Source organism: Excalfactoria chinensis, chromosome 1, assembly GCF_039878825.1.
Source record: "Excalfactoria chinensis isolate bCotChi1 chromosome 1, bCotChi1.hap2, whole genome shotgun sequence".
Lineage (NCBI taxonomy): Eukaryota > Metazoa > Chordata > Aves > Galliformes > Phasianidae > Excalfactoria > Excalfactoria chinensis.
In genome coordinates this window covers 59709962-59731696 of record NC_092825.1, presented here as the reverse complement: position 1 = coordinate 59731696, position 21735 = coordinate 59709962, and the positions used below count along the sequence as shown (strand labels likewise).

The following is a 21735-nucleotide window of genomic DNA, read 5'->3' as shown; positions in this document are numbered from 1 at the left end:
ATTTTGGAATTAACATAAATCTGGACTCACCTGGCCATTTGTAGATGTTTCCTCCTAAGCACAACAAGGGTCACCAGCAGCAGTCCAATGAGAAGGATACTTAGAATGGCTAACACAGAGATTACCACTATGTTGGGATTCATCTCAGTGACTGTATATACAAACAAGGGGATCTTGGTTATTTGATTCAGAAGAACTAAGTTCCCTCACCCCCACCCACAGTGTTATATTTATGAACTGTTCAGCCTAGAGTTTTACAGAGAGAAAAATCTACCACTACTGCTTTTACAACATTTCCATGGGGAAATGACTTCACTGTGGCATTTTGTGTTCTGATATTTTTATTTCTTTTTCCTTAACTGACATACTTAATACAAGAGAAAAATGGAGAAGGAAATGCAAAATATAGATATTCTTCTCTTTCTATGTCTCCAAAGTACAGCTCCAACTCTGAAGGTGTTCTTCAGCAACAGTCAATACCTTCTCTGATCCAATAGAAAAATAACAGGCAAAGGCTCTGAGAATATACTGGGTTGAGCTAGATTGAATGACAATGGCAAATAAATTTTAACAGTATGTTCTATTTTAACTAAGAGCTCAAAACAACTCTCAATAACAAAATCTTGATTTATTTTTGTTCCATATTATGCTTATCAGTTTTACTAGCATAAGAACAGATAACCTATTCTGCTCATTACATAAGAAAACTTGCCTGCTCTACTTGCTCAAAATAACTTTACATCAACAACAGTCTAGAGAAGCATGTTTGGAATAGAAATCAAAGAGCTAAATGTCATTAAGCTAAATTTCAGGCATTTAACTCCATGATGGAGTAGTGTATGATGTATAGGACACATGTCTAAATCTACGACTGATGCTAACCAAGCAGTGATCACATTGATCATTATGAATGGCAGACTTCAAATAAAAGTCCATTGTTTTGGGCAAGCCAACATTGACTTTCTTTCTTTAGAGCCAGTACAATGCTAGACTTGATGACACTCCCAGATAGCCTCCAGTGGGAGTTATCCCTCTGGCATGTGATGGCTCAGGACACCCCATACTTTCTGCTCTCACTCTGTCTACACTTCCTCATTGAAAACAGAAAGAAATATTTCTTCTTAGCAGCTCATCAGTGTGATTTTTCTTGTTTCATTTGGGATTGGCTGAGGAGACCTTTTTTCTCCATAAATGTCATCAGGCAATGCACTGATGTTCAGTCTTGAGACTACAAACCAGGTCTCTAAGTTCTAAAAGCCTGTAGAGAACTGAGCAACTAGTTTGTACCTGACCAAGTCAAAACCCCATCAAGGTTTTAATAAAAGCTTTAAAAAGTTACTTCCCCATCCCAACTTCATCTGGCATCTCTTCCATGACAAAAACAATACATGGTTTCCAGCACTGCTGAGAGCAGCTTTAGAAAGCAAGAAGAAACACATGCTGCATCTGGAGGAAAAAGAAGAAAGGGAAGTGTTGCTTACCCATGGTGGAAACCGCAATGAAAGTGGGAACACTGGGGCTATTGTGGCTGAAGGTGGTCACGCTGCAGTTGTAGGAGGTGGCAGGAGTTAGGCTGGAAATAGTCACTACATGTGAAGAGACAGTGACAGGTTCCTAAAGACATGGAGAAAAAGACACAGTAGTTTGTGTCTCCCATAAATGCAAGAACACAAATTGCTGCTCTGCTCTCTCATGATTATTTTTAATTATCAAGTTATATTTGGTGATCAAAGCAGTGCTTTGAAACCTAGGGACAGTAACGAAGGCCTGCTCTCAAACACAGGTACCTAGTCTGGCAGAAAAGGGGAGAGCAGCAGGGGTGAAAGCAGCAGTAGGAACAGCCCAGAGAACCACAGGGAGCTCAGAATGCTTTGAGCTGGGCAGGAGAGTACTTTGCAGTGGTTTGACCAGGCACACTTGTAGTGGAGAAAGTGCTGCATCCCCTGGAACATTCCCAGAGACAGAAGCTCTTGAGCTCTGGTTAATAAGCAGCACAAGTAGGAGGAAAACAGTTATTTTTTACATAATAACTTTATACAGTGTTTTAATTTCTATGTCCCTGGTTTTATAAATGCTGGTCTAGAAAAACAAAACAAATACTACGCATGGATTGATTTAAAGATAGAGGTCTTTATGGTTCTTAAAACCATACTTACTCTCACTGAGAATAAGTACTGAGAGCTAAGGGTGGGTTGCAGATGCAATAACAGAAAACTGAGACAGTGTTTAATGAATTTTAATGAACAAACTCACTCCACACAGAGTACAATGTAGCAAGCACCGGATATTTTCAGTGGCCCATTACCAGCCAGGGGTTCTTTGTGTATGAGAAAGAGTTCCTGCTGCAGTGCAATTTTGATTTATGCCACACAGATGAAATCACATGTGCGTGAATTTAAGGGCAGAGAGTTGTATTCCCTCAGCTGAAAGGAGGGGCCATGATTTGGACTCGGTATGATGCTTTTTTTTCCATTTTCCCTTCTGGAAAAAATTAAATAAGTCAAACAAAACCCAAGATGTTCAAACACAGAAATCTGTTGCTAGTTTAAAAATGGAGGAAAGTGACAAAAGTATTTATGTAATTAGCATGGAAAATCACAAATAAAGGCTTTTCACTGGTCTAACAAGAAAGCATCTGTTTTTAAGGTTTAAAAAGGAGTCCTTCCCTTTTGTCATAGAAACAGAAAAGACAGTGATGAATCTAATGAGAAGTGAGCTGCTAATCTCTGTGCATTTCCCGCTGCCAGATGTTCATGTCACCAAATGAGAAACCACTGAAGTTCCTGCCAAATGGAGCAGACTTTTCCTGATGTTCTTAAAACATAACTGCTTAGCACTGAACCCGCAAATCCTGTGGCACCTTTCTTGTCTAATCACATCATTATTTTGAATCTCTGCTAAGTAGATAATGACTTCACGATCTCTGTCTATTCACTGTGAAAAGAACGGGAATCTAAAATTGCAGTCCAAACTATCCAAAAGATTCAAGTGCATTTGAACATTTTCTCCTTTAGTCAGTGCCTTTCTTAAAGTATTAAATTTTTCACAGACTGAGTTAAAGAGTGTGTATATCTTTTTCAGGATAATCACTGGTCCACGTAGTTTATTATTATTATTTTTTTTCCTGAGTGATTTCCCATTATGGGAAAGTCCAGATGACAGAACGGTATTTCATAGCACGCAATCACAGTGATTCACTAAGCCGTCAGTTAAACCACAAAGTAATCCTCATACGTTGCACAATGTTGAATAGCAAGAAATCAGAACTACTACTGCACCTCCATTTCACAGAACAGCTTTACCAATCTAAACACCCAGGTGTCCACAGAGCACACGTGTCATCATGGACAGAAGGAAACAAAAGATTATTATGTGAAGTTGAACCTGGAAGGAAAAGCCCCAAGAAAAAAAAAATGCTTGAGAAGCAGCAACATTTGCCCATAAAGGAAACCTGAATAGAACTTATGGTCATACTTAACTTCAGTTAACAGTCCTCGAAACCAGAAGAGTAAGTCAGTAATAATTAGATGCTGTATAAAAGAGTTCAGTCCTGCAGCATTTGAATATGCCTACTTTCCCCATTTCTAATCAAGCTACCTGAAAATTATCCCATTTCTGCCCATTGACATTCCCTTAGTTTTGTGGCTTTTCATGTCTTGCAGAGTATAATGGAGTCCATTTCATGACTAGGCAAGGGCTGATACTGCTGGTGTCATGGATGAACAGAGCTTCTATTTAACCAAAAACAATCTCATCAGTAAGAGAAGCCAGCCTTAACACTGCAAAACATCAAAATATTTTAGCATTTCAAACGCTTTAGCAGCTCAGCTCTAAAGGTTCTAATTCTCAACCACCTGATCACATTTTGTTGAAAACCCAAACCCTGCACCTTACAGACAACTGCTAGACAGCAGACAGTAAAACCTGAAAGATGACAGCCCCAGTCACAGCATTAGAAATGAAAAGTAAAAAGCAAAGAGTAGTTCACATACCTGGACTTTAATTTCTTGATTGGATCCAGCCTGCTGGCAGTAGACTTCAAAGAAATCAGCCACTCCTTCTTCCACCCACAGCAGAGTGACAGAGGTCTGAGTCTTGTTGACAGCAAACAGTGACTTTGGAGGTGCTGGTTCTAGTTAAAAGAAAATCTCCTTTTATTGAGCTTATCTTGAAGTCTTCGTACAAACAAGAAAAGGAAGCATCACATAAAAAGAAATGCAATGCCTGATGCCTTTCTATCATTCATTTCCTTCAGACAGTCTGCCAGCAAAAAGCACCGTCCCTCACGATGATAAGCAACCGATGCAAAATGGGAAGGCTATGAAGTGTCTTCTTTTATTTATTTATTTATTTAAAACGTTCTCTATTTGGGCAGTTGGATAGTCACTTCCTTTTTCACAGACTCTTCTATGGTAATCAGCATATTGTATTAATAGAAAAATGCTAACAGAAACTCTTTCAGGAGAAAATGTCTGCCCACCTGCTAGCAACACATTTGCACTGATAAATGTTTGCTTTGCAAGGCCTGACCCAGGAGATGATAATGAAGCAGCCTCCCTAAAGCGAGCTCTGTCTAGGTTCACTTAATTGCACCAGAGGAAATATTTAGTCATTTGGCAGTTCAAATATATCTTCTAGTCTGTCTTTTTTGTTACAGGTTAATACATAAGGGCAATTGGATCTTCACTCATTTCAGTTAGTTCCAGGAGTTTTCTCTCATTGAATGTAGAGGTCCAGATCTCAGAGGTTTTTAATTTATTGTTTTTGTACTTGTTGCTGTTGTGCTGTAACAGACTAACATAGACAAGGCACTGAGCTTCTCACATGACAAGATGAACCCTACAATAAGAGGACTGTTGCCATCCTGAGGGCAACAGACTAGTGATAGCAGACTGTTGGGTGGCATGGGGATCACAGAATCACAGAACAGCTTGGGTTGGAAGGGACCTCAAGGCCCAATCAGTTCCAACCCCCTGCCATGGACAGGGCTGCCCTCAGCAGCTCAGGCTGCCCAGGGCCCCATCCAGCCTGGCCTTGAGACCCTCCAGCGATGGGGCATCCACAGCTTCACTGGGCAGCTGTGCCACTGCCTCATCGCCCTCTGAGTAAGAACTTCTTCCTTATATCTAAACTAAACCTACCCTCTTATAGTTTAAAACTGTAACCCCTGTCCTTCCACTATGTTCCCAAAGCGTACAGGAGTGTGGGAGCATAGCACGAACACTGCCCACTGAAGTTACTGTTTCCCTCAGCTATCCACTGAGTCACCAAGATCTCATTTTATTGTTCTTGAAGCTGTATTACACATATCTTGCAGCATGGGTAGAAAGGAGGAATAGAATGATTTAAAAATTAAGGTTACTTTAGAAATGAGTGGAGACAGAACAAAGTATGAGGAGGAGGAAGATCAAATGTCAGAAGGGAAAAGTTCTGCTTAAGACATAAAGCCCTGGAAACCCTCTGGGGACAGAAACATGGTGATTGATTAACGTGGGCTTTCAATGATTAAAAATGCCATGCCTCCCATGGAGGCCAGCCCTTAGTGTAAGGCCTGCCTGAGATTCCAGGAGCATTGGGAGCATGGGAAGGGTATCCTGAAGGGCAGAGAAAAGCAATCCTGACTAACCAGGTACAACAACAACTTGTTCTCATCTCTTCCTCTTACAAATAATTCATTATTCTCATTGCATAGGATGCTGTCATAGAAACCTGTATGTGATGTGTAAGTTTCATCACAAAAAATCCAGCACAAAGAAATTGCTCAGATGGTTACAAATTTGGAAGAAGTACCAGTTCCCCAGACAATCAGATCAGCATGGTTTGAGGCTGCTAGGAGTACACTGGCAATGAGGAAAGAGTTGAAGAGAGCAGGGCAGGAACTGAGCCACTTTCACAAGACTTCTTCTTTGTCATGGGGTCTGTAGCATAAACATTGTCCCAGGAGGACATCAGAAAGCATCTCTCTCTTTTAGTTACACCAGTGTATCTGCTCCTGGATTTAGAAATACATTCCATCCCTCACTCCAGGTAAAAAATAGTCTCAGTGAAAATATGAGTTTTACATTTTGGCATCATCCCAAGCAAATCCTCCTTTTGCCTCCAGCAAATGTCTTGATTTTTCTGCAAGTGGAAAGTTGCCAGAATGAAGCAAACATTATGGAGGGAAGAACATTTGGCAGGAGTACTTAAGTGACTGCCAAGTGCTGAGTTGTCTATCACTTAGAATCAGTTCCCAGTACTGCTAATTACAACTCCCAATGCTCCCTCAGAAAAAGAGAGAAGGAGAACCTCTCGTAAAATGCCCTTACTATTGCCCATTCAAAGTGCAAATGGGATAGAGGAAGCAAACAACCACAAAGAAGTCTAGAGGCAATTTATCAAAACTGAATTGTTTCTGCTTTCTTTTTGTTGACAATGAAAGAGCAAGAACAAAATAACCAGAAGAGTTCAATAAGAGTCTGCTTACCCCTGCCAATTCCTGTTTTCCCTGTCTATAAGGAAAAACAGGAAGACACAGCTAGGATGCAGGGGGTGTAACATTAATAACACATGGCATTTATAGACCTTCAAGGGAGATAAAGCTAGCTGATATTTTGAAATATTCCTAAATATTTGGATAGTAGTAGCAGGGGTATATACTTCCCTCTGCTGGGAATTTACATGCTTAACTGTATGCACAGATACACAGTGTTGGGTAGAACAGAAGATAAGACTTGCATAAAGAAGGGAAAATTCATGGAATTTGTTTCAAATATTTCCTTTGATTAGAAGACCTGGAAGGTACTTAGATTCTTGCGACTGTACTGCTTACCCCCGTGCCATTTTAGGGACTTGGGTAAAATAGAGCTATAGAAAAGGACAAGTAGGCAATGACTGCTAAAAGATCTCTAATTCATTATAAATTATGAAAACCTTTAATATCACTCCTTTCATTGTCACTCAGAAAATATATATTATGTGTATAGAGAAGATAATCCAGTTTGAAATTACCAGCTCTTCTTACCCACCTTCGCAGTGAAGTTAATGCCCGTAAAAGCAGTTAGGCATGCTTCAACATTTCACAGCCTTAGGCACCAAGGGCTCAACAATTCCACGTGCATGCAAAAGTGAAGTGAAATCTCTTGAGGCACAGCAATAAATTGTTCAGTTTTCTTCAGAGTTAAAGGAAGACATCATTTGTTGTTTGTTTGTTTCTTTGCGTAGGTTACACAAATTTCTTTTAGAAAGATGCAGCGTTCCTCAGCCATGAATTTGATTTTTTTTGGTAAAGAACACTCTCACTGATCTGTACTTAAAGATGGATATTGGTGGTGGAGAAGTTGAGGGAGGGAAGAAATGTGAAGGGATCCCCCATCCCTGGAGGTATTCAAAGCCAGGTTGGATGGGGCCCTGGGAAGCCTGGTTTAGTATTAGATATGGAGGTTGGTGGCCCTGCTTGCAGCAGAGTGGTTGGAGCTTCATGATCCTTGAGGTCTATTCCAACCCAAGCCATTCTATGGTCCTATGAAATCATACCAGGTGGCAGAATGCAGAGAAACAGGCAAAACCAAGATTTTCTCTGTACTGAAAATTTCAGCTGGGAAGTTTGAATCTCTGTTCCCAAAACTTGTGCTCAAGTCAAATAAACGTGGAGTAGAGTTGTACTCACAGGAAGGCAGTGAGCACTTTATACTCCTCTACTTCCATTTACAGTTAGATACTGCTATTCCTGCTCCTAGGGAGTAATACTATTTAGGGAATAGTGTCACATATGTGAATGGGACAATCTTCACAGCAAGGAGAAACAAAAATTACAGCTTTCCAGGAGAAATCACAGGTACATGACTCTGAAACGAGGAAGATAATGAATCTGCTGACAGAGCAAATTCTGCATTTTAATGAGTGAAGGAGTGGGTTCACAACTTGCAAACAAGCACACATTTCTTACCCAATTTCACAAGCTGGGGCAGGGAAGTATTGCTGCCTCTTTCAGTACAAGCAGTTACTGAAAGGTTGTAAATGTCCCCCGGAGGCAAGCTCAACACTGCAGTCATCACATTGCGTGTTACCTACAATAATTAAAGACAACAATTCTTAAGTATAACCCAAACCAGATATTCTTCTTCTAAAATTAATCTGGATGCTTAATGTACTACAAAGAAAGCTGTGTACATCACAGCAAATTTGTTCTGCACACTCTAGACTTCTTACATTACCCAGTACTGGTGGGAGTCACCTACAGATTTGAAACAAGATATGATCCAAATCCAAGCTAAGGTTTAACAGACCATGAATAACTTCTTCCTATTATTGTGTTAGCAAGTAAGCTCCTCATTTCTCCAGGGCTGCAGAGAAGGACACAGGACTCAGACATGCAACAGGCCATTTTCAGAGGATTTGTAGACTAATTAATAATGGTGCACTCAGGAATCTCATGCTGCTTTCCACAAACACTAAATTTTCAGCTGAAGTTTTCATATCCAAGAAAGATGAAAAGTTCTGAATGCAGACTAACAGTGACTAACATTGGTTTGTCCACTTATCTAAAGACTGACAAACTTCTCCAGAATCTTTAGAAATATACAAAGAACAGGAAGAAGTCATCAGTACCTGATTATATTATCTATTAATTTTAATAATCCCACAAGAAAAGCATTCACATTAACAATCTTTACCATAACAAATCGTGTAGTATCATTTTCAAAGGAAACTGTTTCTGAAAGAGACTAACACAGCTTAGCAGAAAAAGTACACCCCTAAGCCTGAAAGCATGATGCATCTGTATTTAGAAATATAAGCAGTACCATAAAATTCATTCATCAAGAGCTTATTCTAGGTATTCCCTTAAGAGTATTTGCTGGGTACTCTTGTTCTGAAAATAGCACAAAGAAAAATATCCCATAAGATGGCTTTGAAGTTTCATTTGCATGTACTCTGTGCTGTAGATACTCTGTTTAATGGAGAAATTACACATTCCATGTTTTTCTTCCCCCATTTAATTTTGTATTCAGTGCTCATTTTATATTTATTAAATCTAATAATTCTGTATTCAAATATGGTTTATCTGAAACTGTTGCATAGAAATCAGAATTCTTCCTGAAAGAATAACTGTATTATGAGAATGCAACTTGTGGAAGGAAAGAAAGGGAGGGAAATTTCAGCAACGTTTTTTCAAATTCAATGGTTAGAATAAATTATGTGGGGGGAGGGTGGGGAGGGGAGGTTGGAGAAAGTGGGGTTTTCTTTTTCTGTTTGAAACAAAGATCCAAATATTAGAAGTTCCTACTGCTTATAAACGTCATGTTTTTGAAGAGCTCCACTAATCGCATAATTAGATTCATGGTGCAACAAGCTCCAGATGGGTTCACTCTTGCAGCCATTAGGAAACCAATGAATTCTATAATGCTCCGTATAAATTAAAGTAAAAAAAAATTGCTGACGAATTTGCACTTATCCTGAAAATCCACTTCCAATTCAGCATCTGGTGAATCTTCAGCTGGAGAAAACCTTTCATTTGAAAAAGAGCAGCCACTTTCTACCTGTAAATGATCAAAACATCAATAGCGGTGCTGAAGGTCACAGGCTGCAAGAAGCTACAATGCTGGCAGTATGTGCTCCTGTGCAGCAGTGCTCTACTGCAGTTTTAAATACTTCTTGCTGTTTGTCCAGGGGCTGCTCTTGTGCTTCAGGTTAAACATGCATCTTGATACCCCAGTGAAGTGTGGCTTTATTCCATAATTGGAAAATGCAGAGTTCTTTTTCTAACTGATTTTTGAATTAGCTCAAATAGTTGAGGAGAATGTGACAAGAATCCATGGTAACATCTGGCAAGTTTTTTAACAGATGAAGAGATTCTGGGTAAAATCCTCTTCCAATTAGTTCTTGGTATGTGTGTTCAAATGGGAAGTGATTGATAGCACCTGGTATGGATGACTTAAAGAAAAAGCATACAGTAGTGTCACGTAGCTTTTTACTGACCAGAAATTGAAAGCAGTATTTCTGTTAACTGAAAAATACTCTTCAGTTTCTACTAGCTGCAGTTTAGAAGATCAATAAGCTATTCCTAAATTCTCACCTAAATTAGCAAACTTTCCTGTTGGATTGCAATGGAAGCATTCTGCCCACTGCCTGTTTTGACAGCTGAGTGTTCAGAAGTGCTCACACAGAAATAACTTTAATCGATTAAGCAACATGCTCAAACATTGCAATAGAAAATCATAAACTGAGCAAAAGAACACAAAGAGAATGACACCTTCCTTGGTCATACTTACACTCTTCTTGATTTTTTTCTTTCCTTCCGCAATGACCATCCAATGCAGCATCCTGGAATGAGAGAGGTCAGTACCATCTCCTCCGTAGGTCCAGGTGACGTACAAAAGGTGGTTGTAATATTCTATGGAGGTAATCTCAGGTGCCACCGGTGCTGAAGGAATAGGACAAACATATTACAGACACGCTCTAACACGACTGATTACCAAGCCCAGTAATAAACTTCTGCCAAGGGATACTACTGGGAAAAAAGTATCATGATCACAGCAGAAATGTATCAGTAAAATCGTCTGCACTTTATACCAGTAACTGCGTACTAGCTGAAAGAAATGAAAAACAGCTTTTCCCTGAGGAACATTTGGAACAGAAATGCATTTTTGTTCACAGCCTTACAGTTTTATTAAATAAATAAATAAATGAAGATCCTGGCTAATAGAAACCATTTTCCAAATCAACATTTATAAATGAAATTTAAAGCCAAGTTAAAAGCCTCAGATATTGATTCACTGTGTTATAGCACTGAAAAGCAATGACATTCAGTGACAGATAAATAAGAATTGTCACACTGAATATCTTAGATAGCTTTTCTAAAGGAAAAAAAGGAACAAACAACAACAAAAAAGCAACAAACTCTGAGGGTGAACAAAATTATGTCTCTTTGAGTGAAAAGCTTAGCCCTCTTTGCTCCCAGTGTGCAAGTCCCACCATCAGAGAATCACACACAATCACAGAATTGTAGGGGTTGGAAGGGACCTCCAGAGATCATCAAGTCCAATCCCCTGCCAAAGCAGGTTCCCTACACCAGGTCTCACAGGTAGTTCTTGAATATCTCCAGATAAGGAGACTCCACAATCCCCCTGGGCAGCCTGTTCCAGTGCTCCGTCACTCTCACCGTAAGGAAGTTCTTGCGCACATTCGTGCAGAACTTCCCATGTTCCAGTTTCTGCCCATTTCCCCTTGTCTTGTCTTCACACACTGATGAAAAGAGCCTGGCCTTGCCACTTTGCCACCCACACCTTAAATATTTATAGACCTGGATCAGGTCCCCTCTCAGTCTTCTTTTCTCAAGGCTAAACAGACCCAGCTCACTTAGCCTTTCTTCATAGGGCAGATGCTCCAGGCCCTTCACCATCTTTGTGGCCCTCTGCTGGACTCTTTCCAAGCGATCCCTATCTTTTTTGTACTGGGGAGCCCAGAACTGGACACAGTATTCCAGATGAGGTCTTACCAGGGCAGAGTAGAGGGGGAGGATCACCTCCCTCGACCTGCTGGCCACACTCTTTTTAATGCACCCCAGAATGTCATTGGCCTTTTTGTCCACAAGGGCACACTGCTGGCTCATGGCCAACCTGTTGACCACCAGGACACCCAGGTTAACTCTGCAGAGTTCCTCTCCAGCAGGTCATCCCCCAACCTGTACTGTTGCATGCAATTATTCCACCCTAGCTACAAGACTCTACACTTGCTTTTGTTAAAGCTCATCTATTTTCTTACTGCCCAGCTCTCCAGCCTGTCCAGGTCTCGCTGAATGGCAGCACAGCCTTCATGTGTGTCAGCCAATCCTCTCAACTTCATATCATCAACAAACTTGCTGAGGGTGGCCACTATCCATTCAACAAGGTAATTGATGAAGATGTTGAACAAGACCGAACCCAGCACTGACCCCTGGGGAACACCACTAGTTACAGGTCTCCAACTGGAATCTGCACCACTAAAGCTTTCCTCCTAAAATGGGTGTTTAGGATGAGTAAGAGAGTTGCCTCTCTCCCTATTATCCATAGAGGGAGCATAGCTGACTGGCTCACCTTGATCACCAACCTAACTGGGAGCTGCATGTGCCCTAAGTAGGATTTGAGTTGAGTGGAGCACCCAAAGAGGAAGTCTGCAGTTGGTAAGAACTGTAGCCTGCCTCTTAAGATGTCAGCAGTAGGATAATCTGGAAAAAATGGGAATTGTATGATTCCGTAGGAGCCCCATAGTGAAAAGGACGCGGATAGATCCTCCTTAGACCAAAATCAATTCTTTTTGTGCCTTTGCAGGGCTGCTGCCCCACTTCCTGGCAGAGCCCTGGGTGACAGCAGGCATATAAATGCAGGATGCGCTGGGAGCGCGGGACTGCTTTAAGGGGCCACACGGTGTCACTGCTGCTTTCACAAAGGCTTCTATTACTTTTTGCTGAGATTCGTTAGGAAAACAGATTTACTGAAGACAGCAAATACAATGACACGCAATTTAGAGCCATTTAGAAACGTTTAGTAAGACTCCTCTCAAATTCATCTTGAGATCATGCTTTTATGTTGTTGAGGGGAAGCAGCATTATTTAGTACAAAATCTTTAAAGTAATGCTTCTTTAATTTATAGAGTTCCCAGTCCATCCCCTATGAATTCTGTACAGCTAAGGCCACTACTAGCATGAATGTTACGTGCTATGAATAATTACCTCTTAAACCTTGATACTGATGATGTATTTGCCCTCCTAACACTCACATAGCTTTAAGTTTTAGAAATGTGGCAACTGTACCTGCAGGATATCTGAAATAAGACCACAGGTCAGGACTGGTGTGCCCCTTAGCATCAATTTTCACTGAGTAGCATGGAAAGGCTGTAGGAAATGATGTATCATAGCCAACCTGGCTAAAGTGACAGCTAAAAGCATCCACTGGACTAACAGAGAGCAGCCTTGCAGGAAGGACAGATGCACTTGTGCTCACCAGCACTGATGGTCTACTTCTCTATCCTTCCCCTCCCCCCCAAAGCTAATGGCATCCTTGCCGCAAAGGAAAATGTTGGTGGTCTGAAGTGCCCTTGCTTATGATTGCTTTAAAATCCAGCTGCTTACAGCAGGTGGCATTAAAAACTCATTAGTCACCACAGCAACACCAGCAGTGCCATGATCTCTCCTTGTGCTATCACAACAGCATGCAGCTGTTCCTGCAGGAGCCTGAGAGCAAATGCTGCTCCTGGCAAGTGTTTACTTAAGGGCAGCCCGGGCCCCCAGTCCCCCCCAGTCTCCTCGAGACATCTGACCAGCTGTTGTGGGAGAGAGCTGCACATCACCCAGTCTCTCCTAACACTGTTTTCATTTCAGGTACTGTGGTCCAGTGAGCTCCACATGGGTTTCTGCATTAGGGGAATGGTCTGACAGATGGTGCACTGTCAAGAAGCCCACAAAATTTGCTATTTAATATTTTAAAGCTTAGTTTTTGCGTTTTATTTTTTATTTTTATTTTTTTTCTAATTCTTGGTGACCTTCTCAGGCTATGTGAGGAAGGCAGAGTTATTCAGAATGATGCAGAAAGGGACCAAAAGCTTTTTTAAACATCTGCTCCCTCTCTGGAAGGAAACAGGCTGAGGGTGATGAAGAACCTTGCAGTCCCCTGACAGCTTGAGATAGCGCAAAGCAGCACCTACTGGGGACAAACATTTCCAGCCTGCAGATGTGAAAAATTGACATGCCTCTTTCTGGTGAGTTAACCTGACAGCACTCCCAGAACAAAACTGAAGAGGATGCAGCTAATAATGCAATCAGAGAATAGGAAGGCATGTAATGCTCACATTTGGTTGCAATTGTCTATTGATGAGCACTTGTAATTTGGTCAAATCTGATTTATTTTTATTTTTTAAACCAGGATTCTTCCCTTAAAATGCTTAAGGTCTGGCTCATTGGTATTTAGTATTTTCATCAATACCCTGAAAACAAGAGCACAGCTGATGAGCCATGCAAATGGCAGCACGGTGACTGGCAAAGAAGGAAACACTCAGGACAGGACTGTGATGTAAATTATTGGCCCATGTGTTGGGGGCATTCAAACAAAACTTATTTTGGACTCCCAGGTGCAATAATCTTTAGGAGAAAGGAAAAATAGCTACCCTAGGAGAAGTTTAGAAGGCACAGAATAGAAGCAAATCAACACAGACCTCCAGTGCGATGCCTTGGCAAATGCAATCATTGAGATGCACAAACAGAAGAGCATTGAATAGGGAGCTGATTTTGCCTCTGCGGGAGTATTCAGCAGCTGGTACTGCAATTTTAGGCACAGGTTTTCATTGGTAAAGACAGTAAAAATGAGAGAGGCAGAGCTGGGAAAAGAAGTTGCATGAGAAAATTCCTTACTGAGAGCACCCAAAGTGGACACAGTTTATCAAGGAAGAAATGTGAAGCTAAATTATGTTTAAAGGTTAAAATAAAAAGGAGGGGAAAAAAAGGCCTGATGTTCTTCAATCAATAAGTGAAAAGTGTAACAACAGTCATGGGCTGGACATTAAAACTAGATGAATGCAGATCAGGAGCAAAGGATAAACTATTGATAATAAGATAAATTAAGCATTAGTACAACTTGCCAGGGGAGTGGTGGCCTCCTCCCTCTCTAGATATGAGATGATTTTTCTGCAAAGGGCCTTTGCCAATCACAAATGGATAACAACATTATCTGAGTTTTTTGCGCTTTTCTCATTTGTGTATGTCTGCTATTTAAGTTCATCCATTTTCCATGTTGTGGCAGTAAAGGCCCTTACTTGCCCTATGCAGAGATCCAGAATGGCCCTGATGAAGGCTTGTATTTTAGAATAACTTCATCTTCCTATGTTCTGCTGAAGGTTTTGGGAAACGACATAATGTATGTGGGCCCTACTGGAGTATTTCCACTCAAATATGCTGAACCTGATACCCACATTAGTTGGGAAAGACATTTCTACCCTCACACAGCAACCAATCACCTGGAAAAATTCTTCCATACCGTTAAAAAGAAAAGATGATTGACGTCCCAAGATTTGTCATGGGGCTCTGCTGGATGCTGTGAATTTCTGATACTCCAGCCAAGTGACAGGATTTCTCCTAGCATAGCTTAGGATCAGATATCTGAGGATGGGAAGTTTCATCTGACTTCAGTGGAGCTAAGACTCAATGCAGTAATAATTTTGCTAATGTAGTTCTGTCAGGTATTTATTAACCATCATCACAAATGGGCCTTATTCACTTCCATTCCTCAGTTGCATCCTGCTAAGACCTTCACCAACCAGAAAATCTTGTTCTAGGTTACTATATGTTTTGGAGAGAGTTACTGTAGCCTGATTTCCCTCATAATGTGGCTTTTAGAGCTGGGAAAGAAAAGTGAGACACATTTATTTCATCTCATGGAGCACCTGAGTTATTTGCTGCTTTCAATCAGCAGTATTTCTGCAAGGTGAACTAAATGGTGATGAATGAATAAAAGCAAAATGATTCAACAGGAAACCTTTACTCAAGCAGTTTGGTTGCTGGAATCACATGGCAAAGAGCTCATAGGAGAACTCAGATGCTGTTCCATTTCTGGCTATTTTATATACTGAAGATTCCAATTCAAACTGACAAGGGACAAAAGAGTGTGCTAGATTCAAAGCTGGTTCCAGCTGGAGGAAGGCAAGCAATGGGGTCATATCAAGTTCCTGCAGCTGAGAACCTTGACTGGGAGGGACTGGCCAAGGCACAGCTGCCCAGTGAAAATGAACCTAGCAGAGGTGCAACATCTTGATCTCAGCAGGACACTTCTCATCATGCACACACAAAATGCACCCAGCAGAGAAGGCAGAGCTGGAGAACAAGAAAAATGTACTACAATACGTAGTCCCTGTCTAGATCTGTATGATGCGTACAGAACATTACCCCATGTTGACGGTGGATTCACTGTCCTTGGAGATGTTCAAAAACACTGTGGATGTGGCACTGAGACTTGGTTAGTGGTCATGGTGGGGATGAGCTGGCTGTTGAACTAGATGATCTTAGATGTCTTTTCCAACCTTAATGATTCTGTGACTCTCTGATAATGTGGAGACAGTGCAAATACATGGAAAAATATTTCACAGTATCAGAATTCACACTATCTATTTGTCCATTAACCTTTCAAAGTGCAAAACACCCAGTGTCATAAAAGACAAGTACAGTCACTGGCCTCACTGGATCTATGCCTTCAGCTGATGGAAGGTGGGACACAGTAATCCAACACTGTGCTTTGCACAGGAAAATTGTACTTCCTCAAGCAAGCCTAAGAGCTTTCTTTGAGAAAGCAAAAACAAAACCAAGGACAACCCCCCACTCTTAGCTATTAAATACTCTGATTTTCAGGGATCTGATGTTGAAACACAGCATTTTTTCCCATCTTACTGCTTCTGGCAGCATTTCTGGGGTCTCTTCAGAGTGCTACTTACCTGTTATGAAGCTGATGGTGGAGCTGTCACAGCAGCTCAGCTCTGGGTCTCCCCAGGTCACCATGGTGACCCGGAAATTGTAGTACCATGCAGGCAGCAGATTAGCTATCCTCTGCAGGGAGACAAAAGACAAACAGCAGCTCAGCAGAAAATTAATCAGAATGTGGTGTGATTTACAAAATGCAGCCATATTTGTAAATCCAGACATGGGGCTGTTTTACTGAGCTCTCACTTCTTACTTCAGGGGTAAATTCTGTAATTTGGTATTTGAATTCATTCAAAAATGTCTGTGGGAAGACCAAGGCTGGTTGTGGCAGCTCTGCAGCTTAAGCAGAGGCACACAGTCCCACATCCACCCACCATGGGTTCCTCTCATTCAAACATGGGCTCTTCTTTCTTGATTAAGAAAGTTTTTAAGATATATTAGAAACTGTTTTTGACTCAGATATCGTCACTTCAAAGGACTCATTTCTTTCCCCCAATTTTTGAAGTGTGTTTCATATTGTATTATCATTTATTATAGATGAAATATAAATGAAATATAAATGAGTTATAAATGAGACATAAATTATAGATATAAATACAAATGAGATATAAATGAAATATAAGTACAATATATTTTATATTGCGATATCATTTGTCACATTTAAGTTAAAATTGAAATGTTTCCAATGCCAGAAAAAAAAACCCAAAAAACCACAACATTTTAAGTTTCATGTTTAAATATAAATGAAAATCCTAACGATATTTTGTAATTCAAAATAAAAGCATACTGGTAATAATGAAAAAATTTCATCAACTTGCTTGTTTCACAGATCTCTGATGTTTTCAGTGGCCTTTTATTTATTATTTTTTTCAGACAAGACAAGGCAATCCAAATACAGCATTTGGGGCCTATTCTCTCTATGGTTTTATCCATTTGACATCAAAACTTTGAAGCTGGTTGGACTTCTTACATACTTCTGGTGCAATGCTGGAAATAGTAACACTGTTTAAAACAAACTTCAGAGCATAAACATTTAGACATTGTACTGAGGGACATGGTTTAATGGTCTCTCAGGCATTTATTAACCATCCTCGCAAATGGGCCTTATTCCCTTCCCTTCCTCAGTTACATCCTGTTAAGATCTTCACCAGACAGAAAACTTTGTTCTAGGTTACTGTCTGTTTTGGAGGGAGTAACCATAGCCTGATTTCCCTCACAATGAGGTTTTCACAGCTGGGAAAGAAAAGTGAGACATGTTTATTTCTTCTGATGCTGTACCTGATTTATTTACTGCTTTTGATCAGCAGTATTTCTGCAAGGTGAGCTAAACGGTGATGCATAAAAGCATAATTAAGCATTGGTTCTAGGTATGGTTGGATTGGATGATCTTGGAGGTCTTTTCCAGCCTTGGTGATTCTACGATTCCAAAATGAAGGAAGCCATTAAACAAAGTGAAAGGGCTATCCAGTTCCAAAAGTTCTAACTAGGTGATATGTTCTTCAGGAAACCATTTTTTATCTCATTGTCAGATGGCAGATTTTTTACTCCCCTCCTTCCTTAATGGGTTTAACGCTTGCTTCAGAGACCACCAGAGATGTCAGATAATTTACTGATGATAGATAAATCTGTGACACACAGTGGGATTTCTGAATATGGCTAGTGAACCCAACGAAAAGTTCATCAATACATACCTGTACACTAAATGCCATAGCAGAGCAAAAAGACATTATTTCTCAAATTTACATTAACTCTTTTAAAACTGTTCTTTAAGAAACGTTCACTTTGACAGCTGTATGGCACTGTTGTTTTTCAAACTGAAATTCAGACAAAGTGGGAAAGGAGGCCAACTTCCTTCAGCTTTCATGAACAGAATTTGTAACAGCAATGGGTAGTATCATCACATTTTCTAACGAACCACACAAACTCTGAAAGACACTATTATCTCTAAGATGACTTGGATCACTCAGATACTAATCTAATTGTGCTGAGTCATTACTACAAGGTATTAATTACTTCTTTGGTAAGTTATTTTTGGTTTTAATTTCCTTGGAGATTTATGTGCTAGATTTACTGTCACATACCCAATTACTGTTCAGCCGCTGTAGCTGAAATGACTAACCAAATAGTATTATGCAGATGAATTACAGTAAATCACTGCAGCTCTCATAAGCAGCAAAAGTTGTTGCTGTTGCTTTTGCATAGTCATAACTTTCTGAGCAACTGATTTCGGCTAAAACTGCTCACTTCCTTGTGCAATGGCAAAGTCTGAGTATAATCTGTTCAGCTTCTCTAGGAAGATGAGGAAAGCAAGAGAAAAATTTCATGGGATTTCTGTTAAATACTCCATTTTGCAAGGATCTGTGTACATGTTCTTCTAGAAGGTGATTTTTGCCTAGGTTAAAGCCTTCTGCATGTCTTTGCAGCTTCAGAAATATGAAAGCTATTTTCACAAGAGCATCTCTGCAGCTAAGTGCTCCAGATGGCTCAATGCAAGACTAGCCTGCAAGCCCCAAATCCCTATTATCAATATTAATTATGCTGATAAGGCTTTGGACTACTCCCCCTGAGGACATGCTGGAATTGGTTAAAGCCTTGACTGACAAATTGACACACGAACTGAAGCTGCCTCTGGACTTGCTGAATATGCCCATTCGTCAACAAATAGAGGCTCATCTCTCATCTTATCATTCTACTTAAATGTTAGCATCATTCAGCTGTATTCCCCTACTTTAGGAAAGAGATGCTGCCAGCATCGTGGATGTTTTCTCTCCTTGGCCTGGAAAAATGGTCCAGGTTTAAAGGCATATATACATCTTCACAGGGGAGAAGCTGAACAAGGAAATGCCCCAAGGTGCCAGCACCACACATGCATGAGAAAATAATAGTAACAGCCACTTTACCACAGAGGCAGTTAAGGAGACGGTTGCTGCTATTTCATAGTAGGTTGTCCACTCAGACGTCATTGTTGATGGGTTGAAGTAAAACATTTCTACAACATATTTCCTGAACACCCCAAGGAAAGGTCTGTTCCAGCTCAAAACCACAGCAGTAGGTCCCAAAGGGTACAGTGTCAGATCCTTTATTCCAGTGGGCACTATAAAATAAAAATTGTGACTAGTAGGTGTTTTGTTTGTTTGTTTGTTTGTTTTTTTAATTATGATTAATTACATTAAATAGATAAATAAATTAACACATAAAATCCACAACAATACCTTCCATTAACCAAGTTCTATCTGTTTCTGATTTGTTCCTGATTTTAATTCCTTATAGCTTCCTTGTCATGAGCAGTGGAATACCATTCTTTTCAGCATTTTTTCTTATGTCTACTTTGTCAGAAATGACTGAAGGCTTCCATTTACTTTGAAAATCAGGCTGTTTAGGTGATATTTGAAGTTGTAAGCTCAAAAACAAAAGCATCAAAAGCCACAACACTTTGGAAGACAAAGGCCACCAGAAAGAACGGTTTTTTATACCTATCCTTCCTTCCCTGGGGAACCTAAAGGTGCTGTCATGAATTGCTATTCTTGCCTCACAGATGATGAAAACGGGAAAGGGAAGTCAAGTGATTTGAAAAATGTCACATCGGGGTCAAGTTCAGCAGCCTTTACTTTCTGGAAAGCAATCACTCTTCATGACTTCAGTGAGGTTACTTAAATAAGTACGTTGCTAACATTTTCAAGGGTTGCAGAGCCCCAACTCTTGCAGAATAAAGAACATATTACTTCAGCCCATATTTGCACGACTGCTTTTCCTTTCATAAGTCACTCACCATTTCCCTCATCTTTTCCATCCATTCCATAAAGTGTTAATACTCACCCAGTGAAAATGAGGCTTACGATAAATGCAGGCAGAACCGAATACTTTCGAAGGCATATTTGAACATATTTTTGTTTAATTCATCTTTAGCCATCACTGATCATTTCACTGAACATTTTGTTTTGCATTTCTATTATTTTAATATCAAATTCAATATCCTGTAATCAAATGAAAACTCCTACAACTGTTGTTTTACACCATAAAATGTTCTCTTTATTATATGTAAGAACTTTTCATTGTTGGGTCGATATAAAAATGTGGAGAAAATGAGGAAACTCATTTAATATGGGAATATATGATTTTACTTTCTCAAATGAAAACAGAACTTCACAGATTTCTTATGTAACTGCAGTGAGAAAAAAAAAAACAAACAGAAATACTTTCATAAATATTGTTCATTGACATAGATTTTAATAAGGCGTGTGTGTATATATAAAAAACATATTTGCTGACTTCTTTTTTTTTTTACTGTACTATATTATGCTCCCTTTTCAAATTCTTATGCAGACTCTGCTTACACAAATACATGAGGAGGTTGCCTAGAATGAAAAAACTCTCACCTTACTTACTACTCCACATATCTGCTTTCATCTACAGAATTCATTTCTTAACAGTATAACTTTGGTCTGCTTGCTTGGTTTTTTGTTTGTTTTGCTTTCTTCCCTGTATCACGGAGAGGACATAGCGTGACAAATACTGAAGTTCTCTAACTTTCAGCCACCTGCTCACCCATAAGGCAGACTATTAGTCAAAAGGAAAAGACTGGGTGACTCAGGTTAAATATTCCTCTGCAAATGTAATTCTATAGATTGAATATCTTTCTCTTTGCCCTTTTTCATTACATTTTGTCACAGTAGTAACCTTAACAAAATAAATGACATTGCAACTGAAAGGTATTAAATCCTAAGTCACTCTTTAGTTAGGAGCTTGATGGAACCTTGAATCATAGGCATGGGGGGAGAAGCTCAGCGTGTAGGTCGTGAAACCACATTCTTGAAAATGTCAATCTCATTCTTAAAAAGCCTTTTTTATCTTCAGATTTCAAAGCAGAGAACATCAAGATTCATGGTTTAACTCAAGAAGATCAAGGTTGGAATCAGACTTAGTACAAGAGGAGATAATCCAGCTCCTGACTTAGTACCTCGGCCTTCAGGCTGGATCACACTGCGTAGTTCGCAATGTAAATTTGCTACAAATACCTTAACAGCAGTCCCATACCTTTCATGAGCCAGAATGATTTACTTCTAGGAGGTGCCCACATCTCTCCATTAATCGCAGACTACCTGCAGCTCAGACCAGCCACACCTAAGTGAGGCGACTCCCTCCCAAAAGGACACAGACCAGAAGTACTGCTGGAGTTGAACACACATGTGGCCAAAGGTGAAGATGGTTCATTACAAACGGCTCCATGTATGTGAATCCACAACTGTTTTCTCGTTGAGTTTTGTAATAACCCAGTAAATAAATATGAATATCCATCACCAACTCATGGAGCACTCATG

General features: G+C 40.0%; 1 protein-coding gene across 2 annotated transcripts in view; it reads right to left on the bottom strand.

Moving 5' to 3' along the window:
* Window positions 1–21735, bottom strand: part of PTPRO (protein tyrosine phosphatase receptor type O) — a 151056-nt gene that overhangs the window by 25975 nt on the left and 103346 nt on the right. For both annotated transcript variants that reach the window (XM_072342099.1, XM_072342100.1), the window contains exons 9-15: window positions 19318–19511; window positions 16432–16543; window positions 10251–10402; window positions 7928–8048; window positions 3993–4132; window positions 1482–1614; window positions 31–151 (exon numbers count right to left, since the gene is read on the bottom strand). In XM_072342099.1, the coding sequence (XP_072198200.1) occupies window positions 31–151; window positions 1482–1614; window positions 3993–4132; window positions 7928–8048; window positions 10251–10402; window positions 16432–16543; window positions 19318–19511 (973 nt within the window). The remainder of the gene's footprint in view (window positions 1–30; window positions 152–1481; window positions 1615–3992; window positions 4133–7927; window positions 8049–10250; window positions 10403–16431; window positions 16544–19317; window positions 19512–21735) is intronic.